This window comes from Ammospiza caudacuta, chromosome 10 (assembly GCF_027887145.1).
Source record: "Ammospiza caudacuta isolate bAmmCau1 chromosome 10, bAmmCau1.pri, whole genome shotgun sequence".
Taxonomy (NCBI): domain Eukaryota; kingdom Metazoa; phylum Chordata; class Aves; order Passeriformes; family Passerellidae; genus Ammospiza; species Ammospiza caudacuta.
Window position 1 is genome coordinate 25,105,617 of NC_080602.1, and position 15,580 is coordinate 25,121,196.

General features: G+C 43.4%; 1 protein-coding gene across 1 annotated transcript in view; it reads right to left on the reverse strand.

Moving 5' to 3' along the window:
* Positions 1–15,580, reverse strand: part of ADAMTS17 (ADAM metallopeptidase with thrombospondin type 1 motif 17) — a 151,548-nt gene that overhangs the window by 83,792 nt on the left and 52,176 nt on the right. The window contains exon 8 of the mRNA XM_058811469.1: positions 10,295–10,400. Within this exon, the coding sequence (XP_058667452.1) occupies positions 10,295–10,400 (106 nt within the window). The remainder of the gene's footprint in view (positions 1–10,294; positions 10,401–15,580) is intronic.

Consider the following 15,580-nt stretch of genomic DNA (forward strand, 5'->3'; position numbering starts at 1 on the left):
GGGTGGAAAAAAGACCAAACCCTGGGATAGCTGGGTGGGATTTCCCACCCAGGAGGGAAGAGAGACAAAAGCTCAGTGAGCACTGACAGCCCTGTCACTCAGAGTGTCAGAAACCCCAGGGGAGGCTCTGTGTGCAATCACTTTTCCAAAACTCCTGTGAAACCACTGAAAGCCTCCAGTCAACTGCAGCAAATGACGGAGGGCCAAACCTGAATGCAGAGCTGCAACACAAGACACCCTTCAAAGAGAAGCAAGGAGAGGGCAGACATGGTGTGGAATATTTGCCAAATACGTGCAACACGAGTAGCCCAGATGTCCCACGCTCTGCCCCATCAGGAAGCCACCCCCAGGCAGGGCTGGGGAAGTGGGACAGCCTGGGGAATGCACCGTAGGAGTCAGGAATGCTGGCTGCCTGCCCCACACTGGGAGATGAATTCTCCATCCCTGGAGGTGGGAAGGAGGAGATGGCCAACATCAAAAGGCAACAAGGTGTGAAGTAAATGCAATATATAAATCCTACCAGCATCAGTGTTTTGCAGTCCCCAGACAGGGCAGTGGGTATGTGTTTGATGGCTCTCAGAGCAGCAGAAGTCCATTTCACAGAAATATTTTTCATCCTCTCTCTTGGTCCACAATGTCAATCACTGTGGGCTTGCAGATTCAGTGCAAGAAGAAATCCATCCTTATGTGACCCTCCTGCACTGATCCACCAATACAACAGGTGACTGCAGTGGACAGTAACAAACCTCTGAGCTCTTTTTCTTCCAAAAATGAGGAAAAACCCACCAGAATTTTTTTTAGGAAAAAAGCTACACTGGAAACAAATAATCCAATTCTAAAATTTTGTTTCCAATACTGGCACTCTCATACACCAGCTCCCTAAACCCCTGGGATTTTTCATAATGGTTCAGCTGGTAACATAATTTATAATAGCAGAATGACCTGGCCTTGGCAGTTTGGTAAATGATTGCAGAAGTTCAGCAAGTTATCTCAGTTTCACTCCTTTTATCAGCAGGGAGAGACTCGATATCCAACAGGAATGCTGCAAATTATGGCTTGGTATCAAAGCAATTTGGCAATGAGATGTTCAGACCAATACTGCAGTGAAATTCTTTGGGTAGTGGGTGTGCCTGGCTGCCTACAAACCTCAGTCAATCAAGTCAAGTTAGCTTCCATATTGTCTAAGGAAACAACATGAGGAAAGTAAAAAGTGACTTGAAAAGACACTCTTGCTTTGAGTAACTTTGGCTTGAACATGTTAATGTGAAGACAACTTACAGAGAAAGAAAAAAGTCTGTTATTTTTATGAGAAGATACTGTTTCAGAGGGTCCCTAGCTGATAAGAGGTGCAGGGTGTGTGTCATTTAACTGGTGACAGCTTTCTGCAAATGTGTATGAGCCTTTCTCATGTTCTGTTCATTGTGCTCAGAGGGGCTCCTGTAATCACACATTTGGCAAACCTGGTGAAGTTACTTCAACACACACCATAAACAGCTCAGGAGTGCAGGTATGGAAGGTGGTACCTAACATTTAAAAAGAAAATATGAATACATTTTCCTAAGCAAACAAGTTGGCTTTTTCTTTGATTGGAGAAAGCCCTCAGGATCATATCTGAATTAGTACTGGAAATGTGTCAATAACAGTGAAATAATGGAGAAAGAGATAAAATAAATACACAGTGGAGGTGATACTTTAAATGAAGTGATGCTTGTGCACACAGGCAGGAAAGCTGAGGGCAAAGTTGTTATTATAATGCTCCTGTGGGAAAATCCAGATTGCAGCATTTCTTTAAAGCTACTAAATGCAGACAATCTGCACTTTTATCAAAATTTGACCATTTCTGACCATGGTGACTCATGATGGGTAGTAGGGAAGAGTTCTGTGTTCTTGGACTAAATCTAACCCATGTTACACAGCAAGCAGCTTTACTTGAGATAAAGGAGGAACCAGACAGGAAAGAATTTACCCATTGAAAAGTGCTGCTGGTTGTGTTTTCAGGAGGAAGAAAGGAAGCTGTGTTTTTCCTGAGAAGGAAAGACACTTTCCCTAAGTACAGAAACTACCTGGACCAAGCAGCACAAACTGTTTCTAGGGAGCATTTCTTTATCCTGCAGTCCAGTTTTACTGTGCAATTAAAATGAATATTTAAAAGCCAGATTAGAAATCTGCCACTTTATTATCTGTCTCCAGAGTGATGCTGGCAAACAGCAGGGCGGGAGGAAAGGAGCCCAGCAGGGAGCAGGAAGAGCCAGGCAGGATTTGGACTGTCACTGACAGGTGAGAAACAGCTACCACAGGGTGGACATGAGAAACTTCTGAGGGATCAAACTGTCCCAAATGTGGATAAGATGTGGTGTAGAAGATGAGTGTCCCACTGGGCTTTGGAGCACAGAAAGAAGGTACAGTGAAAAATACTCATTTTTAAGGCCCTGAGCTAATTAGAGCCCAGCAGGAGGGAAACTTTTCAAGCAACTGAGAGCAAATCATTATGATCAGATTCCTCTGGCTTTGATTTGCTTTACCTAAGCAAAAACAAAAGCAGAAAACTGTGGGCTATTCTCCTCTTTTTTATGGAAACTGGGGTTCAAATAAAGATGTAGACAACAAACTCCCAGCTGGGCTGGATCCAGCAATGGAAACAGGCCTGGCATCTCATGTAGGGAGGATTTTGCAAATGGAAAGGGATCACTGAGAACAAAGCAGGCCTGTTTACTTCATTTCTCCAGTAAACTCCTATTTGCTGAATTTTATTTCCCAACACAACTGTTGGCCAAGAGGCAGCCAACCCTGTTCCACCCCAGCACAGCCTTCCACTGACGTAGCAGCTAAAGGAAACCACATTTTTAGAGGCAACAACATTTCCACTGGCATTGCTGCTGCTGTTGACTTACTACCAAAGGCTTTTCCAAGTGACAGGCTGGGATTTATCACCTTCCCCAGCTCGGGAAGTAATTTTCACCTGGAACCTGTTGAACTCAGCAGGCCAGGCAGACAGCACGGGTTACAGGCTATTGGAACCCAACTGCTAGTGGAAAAGTAAATATTTCATCTAGATCACTGCCCTTGTATAAAAACAAATTATTATTTGGTAAATGGCACTTACAAACCTAATATTTCCTGTGCTGGTGTGCAGTGGGAGGCTGCACAATGGGGACTTGTGCTGTCCCTATGTTTTGGGTCACTGGGTGCACCAGGCTGCTGCCAGCAAAGCCAGTGGAGTATGAAACCAGAACCCTCGTGGCAGGAAGCAGATGCAAGGTTTGCCAAATCATTACAGCCCAGCTACTTAACACAGGCCTGGCTTACTCAGCAGAGTAAGCCTTCAAAAGAAAGGCAGAGCTGGCAAAGCTACAAAGCTATTGATTAAACCAAAATTGTGTTTCTAAATGGCTGTCGGTTCGCCTGTTTGCTGCAGTTTTATTATGTTAAGTAAAGCTGTACAAGATGCTCAAAAACAAAGAAATTAGAGGGACTGCAAGGGAATGTTGCTTCCCTAGGGATTACACAGATCTTCCACAAAGCAGCAAGAAACCCTTGCCCAGAACTAATGCTTGCCACAAGAGTGCAGAAAGCAACGGGACGTGGAGATTCCCACGCCCAGTTCTAATGTTATTACATTCCAGTACTGTAAATAAACTATCAAATTTGGATGGTACAAAGGTGAAACAGATAATCATGATAGAAGGAAGGTACCGTGCCACTGTGCCTGGATTAGTAAGTTAATGCACCTGGAAATATCTTGCATCTTTACATAAACAAAAAAAAATACACAAACTGAAGTCTATCCAGAGCACAATACTACCAAACCTCTCAATTTCTCCTCCCCAATATTCTATTTCTCTGTGTGATTTTTGTACTTAATTTTCGTATATTTTTTTAAATTTTTCTCTGTGTGATCCCACTGCCATTGCGAAAACAACCTGCCCAGACAAGGTCAATACCACAGGGATCTGCTGCTTCTGGGACTTGCTCAGGTGTCCTGTACTGCCTTACAGTGGGCCAACACACTTTCTGTTCAGTGCTGCTCCACCACTGCCTCCTCCCCAGGTCAAATCATCCACACTGTCAGAAGTCTCCACTGATTGTTTTTTTAATATGTTTAAACCTGTCTTTGATCTCTGCTTCCTTTTGACTAAGGACATGGTTTTCAGAAAGTTATTATCAAGCTACTAAGGTACATCATAATAATTTGTTTTATCTAAAACAGACCCCTCAGTGTGTTACCAGAAGTGGAAGAAGCATCTCCTGAAATGTTAGGATATACCTATTCTTTCTGTGAACCAGAAGCTGTTATTAAATAACTGATTTGCTTAGATCATACCACTCTGGTGTACAGCACACAGGATGCAATAGGCAGTGTTCCATTATGTCCTTTGGAGTTGTACAGAGAAGGGCAACTTAACTGTGAAAATGTGCTTGCAATTATCTGTGGAAGAAGAATGAAACCTGGGAGGAGGGGAGCTCGAAAAGGGAGCCTGGGAACGGGGAGAGAGAGACATTCCTCAACAGATTTACAACACAAATGGTAGAAAATAAAATTAGCAACTCCAGGGTGGGTACAGACTGCTGCCAGCATTTCTGGCCAGCCCCAGGGTATGTCTACACAGCAGCCAGACCCTCCCAGTACTCCTGAGACTGCAGGATACTGCAACAGCCACATCCTCCTGGGAGATTTCAAGAGGGGATTCTGGCCCCAGGAGAACAGAGCTGGGGCAGGCACTGCCTGAATGCAACTCCCAGCTACTCAGGAAGTTCTGGTGCAGCAGAGTCAGTAATACCTGAGTTTGCAAGAATAAAGTCTGCATGAGATTGCCTCTGGCTCCAGAGCTCCTTGGGATCCAACTGACCTTGATTTTCCACCACTCCAAATGCAGAGATGTGGGTTCTGACACACAGCGTGGTCAGAAGGGCCACACAGGCTTTATGAAGGCACCAAGGGAACCACAGCTCCCCAACACAGGATCTGCACCCAAACTGCCACTGCAGAGGTTTGTCCAGCCACTGGACAGATCCTGGCAGCCACAGGCTGCATCCCTGAGCACAACTGGGTGCTACCCTACAGACACACAGCATGGGCACCTCTTTGCAAGAGCTCTCTCTAGTAAAATAATAATTCACAGGAGTGAATAAGATGCCTGTGGGTATGTGTTTAAGTAAAGGCTTTAACTACATGCTGAAATCCTACCCTGTGAAGAGAAGTTTGACCTCATTTGCAGTACAGAGGGAGCAGAATTATAACTGAAGTTGTCTGGATAACCCTGAAACTGAGACTTTGGTGCTTCTGCATGTTTGATTCTACAATTTACGTAACATTGGTTTTCATGCCTTTTGGGAGGTATGAAATAACTGGGGACACATCAGTGTACTTCTGCAACAGCAACAAAGAAAAATGTTCCACAGAAATTCAGGTCAGGCAGAACCTGCCTGATAAATGTGAGACTAACTCAGAGAAACACAGAAAAGAAAAAGAAGCCCAGGTGAGAGACTTTTTTAAAAGACAGGGTTAATGTTTAAAATCAGCCAGGACAGAAACTACACTCAGCTGCCTCCACTAGTAGAACCCTGAGCTCAAGGGTTAGACTGTGCTGAGCTGCTCTGAAAAACACAGAGAGTTGTTGGCATTTTTTCTTTCAAAACAGCTTCTCAGCTCCCACATCCTGCACCTAAATGTTATAACCCCTGGATAAAAGGAGAGAATTTTTAGCAGAGGTCCCTCCATTTCTCCATGGCTTCCAGAAGCACTGCCTTTGCCTCAGCACCATGATTTGGCTGTCTGGCTCCAATCTGCTGGCACTGCTCTGACTGGAATGGCAGCACAGGCTGACCCAGAAGGTTTCTATCAGCACAGTGTGCACTCTGCAGCATCACCTGTCTGCACAGATCTCTCACATTTACTGGGGTGGTTCTCAGCTTCCACTTGAAACATCTCATTTTTAAAATGCATTATGACCAATTTTTTATAAATTGTGGGGCAGGGGAGAAGGGGGACAATTTCCTGCTTGGTTCTCAGGCATCCTGACTAGCTGCACCACAGGGAGTGGCTTTGCTGGTGTAAATTGTTACAGGGCATCACTGTGCACCTCTGAGATCTGCTCAGGGACACTCCTCAGCCCACAGTGTTTTCATATTCTGGCACATCTGCATCAATCTCTGCTGGGTGCAGAGCTACACTGACCAGGGAGGCCAATGTTATTCACAAGTCCATCAGCACAAATACAGCCCACAGAGGCAACAGCCAGAGTGCTTCTCCCTCACCTGCAACACCACGATGCTTGAGACAACACAAAGGCAACAAAGAATTACGCACTCTGAAGTAATTTTACTCAAGCTACAGCTATCAATACTAACATCTAAAGCAAATAAGCACACTGGAGAGAAACCTGCTGGTTCCAAACCCTTCTCTTTGTCTGATTCCAAGCCCTGAGCTGTTTGGTTTGTGCATTATGAGCTTTTACCTTTGGACTGGTTTTTGTCCTCATCTGTTTCAGCTTCAAGTTTGAGGCCGTGTGGTTTCAGGCTGTTGGCAGGAGGCAGCTCCTTGCTTATTGTCAGTTGATTTTAATCCCCTTTCCTAAGGGCATCTGCCCCAGCGTGGCTCCCAGCCACATCACCTCGGGCCATCCTCTCCCCATCCAGGCAGTGCCAGGTTCCTCTGGCTCATCAATGGGAATCTTCCCTCCTCACTCAAGCCTGCCCCCATCCCACAACAGGAAAGCTGAGGCTGGTGAAAGAAACAGCAATGGCAACAAAGCTGGCATTGTTGTCCTGAAAACCCCCTGGCTGCACGGATACACGCATGAATCCCAGCTTTTGTTTCCAAAAACTTGTTTGACTTTTTCTTTGGAGAAGGACTTAAAAATGGTAACAAAGTCACTGCTGTAGGCAAAGAGTGAAGTAGGAGGGGGGGAAGTGGCACTATTTTCCTCCAAGCCGGTTGTTCAGGGTGGTCTTTGGGGTGTGAATCTCAGACCAGGCTCATGCTGGTGCAGTTCATGGACGTGGAGGAGCAGGGAGGCACCAGTCAGGACCCTGGTGACAAAAGCAGGGCACTTTTAGGCTTTTACTGATGGACTTGCCCTGCAATTCTGAGGAAAGATGAGAGTAAGAAATGCTCAGTGTTCATATTATGTTTATAATATGAAGATCTCAGACTGGTACATTTTAAGACTTCAGTGACCACTGTGATCTCTGGGTCAGGTGTAGGTCAGGACCCCATCCAGCAAACCCTGGATAAAATCCAACAAACGCTGGTTACACTCAAGTATGCTGTTTTAGAAGACATCACTGCTGACCCAACTGACTGAAGGAACAAGGCTTGTGGGGGTCCTGTCTTGTGTGGGAAGAAGTTTATGATTTGCAGGCTCAATACACATTCACTGGGCTCCCTGCCTGTCACCTTTGTGTAACAGCAAGACTCTGCTCCTGGATCCTTTGTAGCAAAAATTGTATCTAAATACAGATGGATGTTCCATTTGTGTCCATGGACCAAAACTACCAGTACAAACTTGGAGATTTAAATACCAAAGTCACATCCCTCACCCCATCATCAAGCAACAACTCCACAGGTTAAACCTAAAGATGAACTTCCATCCTTCAACTTCCATAGGACCTATTTCATCCTAATGGACCTATTTAATGGTGTCTCCATGTTTTCACAGTGCAGCTGTCCGGAATAGTGTTTTTTGCAGTCAGTCCAAATGACATTAGTGGCAGATTAGGAATCTGACACATCAATTAGTAATCCATTCACTTTTTCCAAAGTCCACATCAGAAACTATCTGTGAATGCCAAATTGGGCTTGTGATCTCCACAGACATTTGTTAGTCTTAAGGAAAGAATAATAAATCTCAACTTTTCTACACTCATAAGGAAATCAGACTTCAATAAAGCTCAAAATTATGGCTCTCCAAAATTTATATTTTTGCCAATATGGATGTAAGTTTTGATTGGACTTTATTTTAAATTAAGAAACTTACACCTAGTTTTCCTTGGTTTTCATTTTCAAAGCTCATGTCAGCTTCTTTGTGTTCATGTCTGCAATAGGTTTCCTTACATTTCACTCAAAAACTAAAGTCTGCAAAGAATTCTTCTATTTGCAGAAGATGTGGTGAAACAGGACTGCTCAGAGCATCCTACTGCAGGTCAACACCAGAAGAATAAGGCCTGACACCTTGTAAGGTTAATGAAAGGATTGCTGTTGGCCTGCAGAAGACACCAGACAACTGGTCAGAGGTTGAAATGAGCAGCCAGGCCCCTGGTGGGTGACAGCACAGAGGGATGATTTTGTTGTTCAGGTTGGGGGGTGACAGACATGGCATTTCCCCGCTCTGTTTTGATTTGGGGGTTGATTAGGCTGCTGGTGGCAAGGCAGAGGGGGCGACAGAGAATTGCAACTCCTTGTGGAGTGAGATAACCTGGAACATGTCCCCAAACACCTGTGGCAGCAAAATCCTCCCAACAGCTTCTACAACCTTCAGGTGGAGCCCTCCTGGCTCCTGTGCCCTCCCAGAGCCACATTACCCCCAAGCCTTGGCTCCCCAAACTGGCCCTTGCAGCCACCACTCCCCTCCAGTACTCCTGAAATAGTTCTCCAAGATGAAGGCAAAGAAAGAAAACCAGCAGAGGAAACAGACATTGTGGTCTTACCACCAAAACTGCCCTCAGAAAAGAAAATGGAGCTGGCAATTTTCTGCACAGATGGAGAGCTGTATCTGAAAGCATTACATCCCCTATTTATGATGGGGATTTTTTTGCAAGGCATTATTAGAAGGAAGCTTGTCAGCTCTGCTGAGAAACTTGGCAAACACCAGGGCAGACCAGTCTCACTCTTTCACACAGCTGGATTTTCTGCAGCTCAAGTATTTTCCCTCTTGCTCTTGGCCCATCCAAAGATGAGTGCTGAATTTCCCTTAGCATTACCCACAGGTTAATTTGTTATTAAGTTTAGGCTCAGTTTAACATCTTGGCATGCAATCTAAATAAAACCAAAACCAAATGTCCTTCATTTCTGCTGAAACCACCCTCGGTTTGGCTCAGCTGCCTTTGGTGTCACTGGAGGGTGAACAGGAGATTCATTTTTGGTAGGTAACCTAAATAACCTCCATGCAACTTTGAAATACATTGCCATAAAGTAATTATTTGTCATGGAATGAGATTGGCCAGAACCTGAACACGCTCCATTGGCTCTGAGTTAGCTGTGAAATACTTCTTACTGCAGAAAGGAAGATACACCAGACACATGAGCTGCAGGAAGGGTGCAGAAAAACCTCAGGCACAACTTCTCACTGCAGGAACACAGCTGGGATTTCCCACCTTACATCCAGAGAGGCTGAAGGAAGGAGTGCTTGAAAACCCCCCCAGGCACAGTCCTGCCCCCTGTATAACTTTGTTCCTGGCCTAATTCTGTACCTTCAACAGCCCAACTGTGACACCACAACCAGAGTGATGTCAATGGAAAGGGGAAAAAGCTCATCAGTGTTGTGAGTAAGTGCAGTGACACTGGGCCTGGAGAGCAGGGAATGTGGAGCTGACCTTTGGTTAACTCGTTCTCTGCACTAAGAGCATGCAGCTGACTCTTCCAGTCAATTCTGTTTTCTTCTGCCCATGGGATATTTATAGGCAGCTTTAAAGAGGCTCCAAAGTCACCTGCAGAAAGTACCCAGTAATCTCATTCTTCAAATTGCTGCCTGACTAGGACTTGTCACGTTCTTTTCTGCTTTTTCCAGTGTGTTCAAAGTGTCTTACTTAAGTGTGATTGAGCTGATAAATCAAGTTATAGGAATTCTTTTTGTTGATCAAATAATTCTGCTTAAGGGCATTTCCAAAATACTGATGTTTACCATTTCAGTCAAAGCAGATCACTTCACATGCAGAGATGAAACCATTACCAAACTATTTAACTATTAAAGTCCTTGACACAGATACCTGAACTTCAGAGAAAACTTAGCAAGTTCAAAGATTTGGAAGCTCATGTTGATTTTGTGGACCTACTCTATGCAATAAAGGAAATCAGAATTTGTCTCTATTACTGTCAATCATTTAAGAGATTGAGGCCTCTTTGTGCTTCCCAGAATCAGAACAGAGAGCTGAAAACAGAGGAAGAACAGCTAGAAAGATTTCTGTGTACTAAAATGGGTATTTACATAAGCCTCCTGAAAATTAGGTTATGTATCAATGTGCTACATTTATGAAACCATAACAAACACACCACTCTAGTAATTGCACTTGTCTGGCTTTAAATAAAAGCACCCTGCAGTGGCAAAAGAAAAGAAGGAAACAGAAGACAAGTTCTTACTTGTGCCCAAGTTCATGTGCAATTGTGAATGCCAGATTGAGACCGTTGTCTTCAGCAAGAACACATTTTCTCTTGGCACTGCAGACGCCTCCTAGGTAAGCAATTCCTGCAACAGAAACACAGAGAATGTTCCCATCAGAACCAGTGAAACAGCTCATTCATTTAAACCATACAGCAGTAACAAGCAAAGTGACCAAAAATGCAACCAGAATGAAAAACATTAGAGCAGTTTCCATACAAGATCATCTGAGCAGTTTCTTCCTCATCCTAGTGAAGAATCAGTCCAGAGTTTTGTCAGACAGGAAATAAGTAAAACACACTCACCTCCACTGCTTTTGTTGGAAAATATATTTAACTGTCTCAAAGATAATTTCACTGACCCAAAAACTCATCTAAACATGTCTACTAATACCCTCTACTACAGCATTAGAAGATGCAGTGAAGGAGCCTGAACAAGCATTTAAATGGAGTTCTGATTTTCAGAATGAAGTCAGGCAGCAGGGATAAAACAATAAAGCAGAGACTCTGAAAAGATCTTACATTTTCCCTTCTTTCCACGCTCAGAAGCAAGCGAGAGTGTCAGAGCCAGGAGAGCTGGCAAAGCACTGCTGGTGAGTCACAAAGCCAATGTAGGTGGCACAAGTCTCCTATTACTGAGTGGAATTTAGGATTTGATCCATGCACAGTATTCTCCTGTTTGTGTGGGCACCACGAATGGTTTGAGGCTGAGGCCAAAAAGGAATTCAAAAGTTATGGCATGGAACCTCTGCTGTGGAAAACCAATAGTCCTCATCTGCCCTTCCTGCAGCCAGAGTGGGCCCTGCTGCAAGTGCCACTGCCCCTGGGAATGCTGTGCTGGCACCTCAGGGTGCCCCAGTGCATATATCTGCTTTTATTTGTATTTATCAGCACTCAAGGAATCTACTTCCTCACTGCAGTGCTGGTTCCATGGAGGGGTGCCTGCATGGAGCTGCAGACCATGACCATGCAATGGAGCCAGGATCTCCCTGATTTCCCTTTTTTTCTTTTCCTCTCAGAGCTGACAAAGCTGTGTTTATCAGGGTGCAAATGTAAAACTTTAGACCTGGAAGAAGTCCAGCTCTGTTTTTATGAGGTTTGACAACAACAAGGATGTGGATATTAGTTGCCAGGGGTGTTCTGGATGGAATGAAGGGATGGCCAACAGCCTTTTACTTCAGCACTTGCAGAGAAGAGTGAAGGCAGAAATCAGGCACTAACACTTGCTTACTCAAAAAATGCTGACTGTGAAAGGGCAGATTCATACCACAAACAAAAAAATGAGATCAAGATTTAACCTTTTAAATCAAGGGCCTAAAAGGCTGGACTTCAGCACTCTTCTTGGACTGACTTGCTTCTTACATGCAGAATAGTCCAAAGGACATCAAGGAATTGCTCAGGAAGGAACAGACTTCTTTGGGAAAGATTTTTGAGATTGCAAGCTCAGTCCACACACCTGGTAGCCCAATGAATGTGCCCCTTTTTGGCTAAAGGGAAGCCAAAACCAGTATTTGAATCAGCTGAAAGACACCTTTACTGAATAGGGAGAGATATTTTGGTTCCCTTTCAGCAGTTTTAGGCAGAAATGACAGAGCAGGACTTTTACCAAAAGTGTTTTATTTCTTCTATAAACCTGATTATTCCACCTCTATCTTCCACTCACCTGTGCCAATACCTCTCAGTTGTGTCTGACATATGAGGTTTTAACTGAGAAGCAACAATTGCATTTCAGGCTCAGGGGTCAATCAGATAAGTCAGTTTTGCTTGAAATTATTCATGATAAATTCCCTCTGAGAGATTTTATAAAATGAGGCTGGGTCTGTGTTTGCCATCATGGAGGTAGAAGGGGGCAACATTCCTATTTTTGAGAGGTGTGGTGTAGCAGAACAGTCTAGAATTCTGTCAATATATTTAAATATGTTAAATACCAATTAAAATGTCAAATAAATGATACCAAATAGTAATTCTTCTGAAGTCTTTATTTAGAGGCTCTAATCCCCGCTGAACCTGGCAATGCATATCCACATTATTATTTTGGCTTTTGCTCTGTGCTAAAACCCTCATTATTCAAAGGTGGAAAAGTAATGATTAAGGACTTGTACATCCACCAGTGGTCAAAGAAGTAGTGACTGTGGCTCAGTTACAGACTCTTAGTCATCTATTTTTATAAGCTATTTTCAGTGCTTAATGTGAATCCTGTGTGGCCATTTTATAATATCTGCAATGATCAATTAAATAATGTAGCCATTTAAAATTAGTTTATTATTACAGAAATGGACTGGGCAGAGAAACTCATAATCCTGGAAGAGCAGAAACCTTTGGAGCACATGGAATGAACTCAGTAAGAAGTCCAGCTCATGAACTGCTGAGTTCTTATTAATAAGAGTCATTCTGGAACAGCAAGCCAGTTATAACAAATTGGTATCACATTTTAAGCCTGAAAAAGCTTGCTTTAAAAACGTTTTTGAAATCTATTTTTTTCTATCAAACTATTTCCTAAGACTATAATTTTCCTATGGACCCTTACATTTTAGCATGAATTCCTCTCATCAGAATATCAACAGCAAATAAATTATTGATCTGCAAACATACTCCAGATCTTTAGTAAATCTAGCTGAACCATTAACATAAATGCAACTTTTTTGTAAGCCAGTACAATGATCCACATAACTGATATGCAGAGAAAAACACACCTTTAACCAACAACAATAGTAGCACAATGCCTTGGTAGCTGCATTAACATGATTTATGTCTTCATTGGGATGAATGGAAACTGTTGTTTGCCTTTTAAATTTCCAGATTTTTATCTGAGCCTTTCAAGTCTGCAGAACTGGAATAAAAACTTCACAAATTCTAACATGTTTGTGAAAATCCTGGCATGCCATGGTTCTACCAGGCTGAGAATAATATAAGAGGAAATGCTTTTATTTGGTAATTTTGCTTCTGGCCCTGTCTGTGAGACAGGTGTATGCGTGTGAAAACAAAAAATAAGGAAGGAAGCTGAACTGGGATTTTTGTCTTTTATTTTTTAAGAAAGCCCCACACTTCTCATGTGCCTCTGCAAATATACAGATAGTGACTTTCTTTGGGGGAAAATGTCCTTATCTTTCAGATATGCTCCCAGCAATTACCACAAATCTATTTTTAATATATAAAAGAGGTCAAGCAGGAGCATCAGTGGAAGAGGGAAAGGAAAGCCAATTACTATTTTTACTATCACCAAGCACAAGGGTTTTTTCCTTTCTCTCCTGAGAAATTACACAATTACAGCCCATAACTTCTGTGCTTGGGCTTGGACACACAGAGCTATCTGCACTTCCACAGCAAAGCCTGGGACACAGGCAACTGTGTAAACTCACATTTATCCAAAAACTTGTCATACATAAACAGTTTGCAGCTGTTGGCCTTGCTGCCAGCTCTGAGCCCTGCACCAGCAGCATCTCCAAGGGGAATGATCCCATCTCTCCCCAGCCCAGCGAGGCATGAGGACATTACACACTTGCATGGCCAAAGCTGGGAGAAGACAAGTCCTGGTGTGTGGGTTCCCATTTTGTCCTGCTCCAAACACCTGGGGCTCCCCCCTGGTGGCTCTGGAGTATTCACTCAGCAAGTGGTTTGTCCAGGTACTCCAGCTTTCAACTCTCTAATGTCTTGTTTTCATTGCACTCCTAATACTTTAATCTCTTCTTTTGCCAAACACCTCTGGATACAGAACTTTTACTTGATTAAAACTTGGCTGGCTCTCCTCCTGCTCAATGTGTTTGCTGTTGGGAAGGGAGCCAAACTCCCAGTCCTGAAGTCTGCTTGGCACAGACAGAGACTCCCTGCACATCCACATGCTCACAGCAAAGCTCCCATTCCCCATCATTACTAGTTTGGTGTGGAGCTGATGTTTTTCTCATCCTCCCATGATTTTCAATTTGTGCAGCTCACACATTGCCATCAATTACATTCCTGTAGCCTCTCTTAACATCCTACAGGAGTAAAATCAGGAAACCCTGAAGTGATTCATGCTCTGCCTTTCCACTCAATGGCAATGATATATTTGACAGAGATGCCCTGCCTGTATTTACACATCAAATCAGTCACCAAGGGAATCTTTCAGTGCTTGTGATACTTAAAATGAAAAATACTTCTCCCTTTCTATAAAGACTACATAGAAAATGTTCCAAAATTTAAGAAACATTAAAGAAGAAACCCACTAAACTGCCTCCAAGATAGGTACTAACACTGTTCTACAGCTGAATAAACACAGGTCTCAAGAGCCAGCAGTATCCAGGTGAAAAAGAACTGTATCCATGGAAGGGCCCTCTCCAGCACATACAACACAGACAGGCTGAGGCTGTCACCACTGAGCCTGCAGGCCAAGTCTGGTTTACAGGGATCATCCAGAGGAGTGAACAGGGTGAGCTGTTCCTTCATTTATGAGAATGTCCTAATTCAAAGCTGGACATGCAATCTTAGTGGCACAGATTAATTTGGCTTAATGCCGGATAGTCCTCCAAGATGCCAATTTCTGTTAATCTTGCAGTAACAACATGGTTTCCATTAGAGTTTAATATTCATGTATGGAAACTGTTTCCTTCAGCAATAATTTTCATTGTTACTGCATTTAACAAAAACCACACAGGAAATAACACACTCATCATGAACCACAACTCTAGAAATTACAGTGCAACCATCCAGTGCAAGAGACACAGCTACAGTCAGTAGGAAAACAAGCTCATAATCACACCAGTGCAAGTCACAGTATTTTGAACTCAATTCTTTATAGAGGAAGAGCTTCTGATGTCATGGATCAGCTGATGGAAGCTACCAGGACTCCTGAGAATACCCACCAGATCCTGACTTTCTGTGCCTGGGCAACTTGTTGCAAATGTGCATCAGCACAGAATCCTCTTATATAGCCTGCCCTGAATGTCACCATGACCCCTATAAAAACTCTATTCACCACGACCTGCAGCACAACTTTCCCAGAACTCAGACAGCTGTCCTGTAGTACCCAATAAAATAACTTCTTCCTCTGAAAACAGTCATTTCCAGTGTACACAACTGCTGTCAGAATTCCAAAAGCCCAGCAAGAAACATAAACAGCTGGAACACAAAGTGTAGGTACTTTCTGAATCTCCTGATTTTCATTACACTCACCCTGAAGGACTAACAGATCAAATCTCTCCCTGATATTCACAGTGCCAGCTGATGTTTCAGGAGCTCACAAGGATAAAGTCCTCACAAGAACACAAGGTCCTCACAGCACAAATGAGTGAA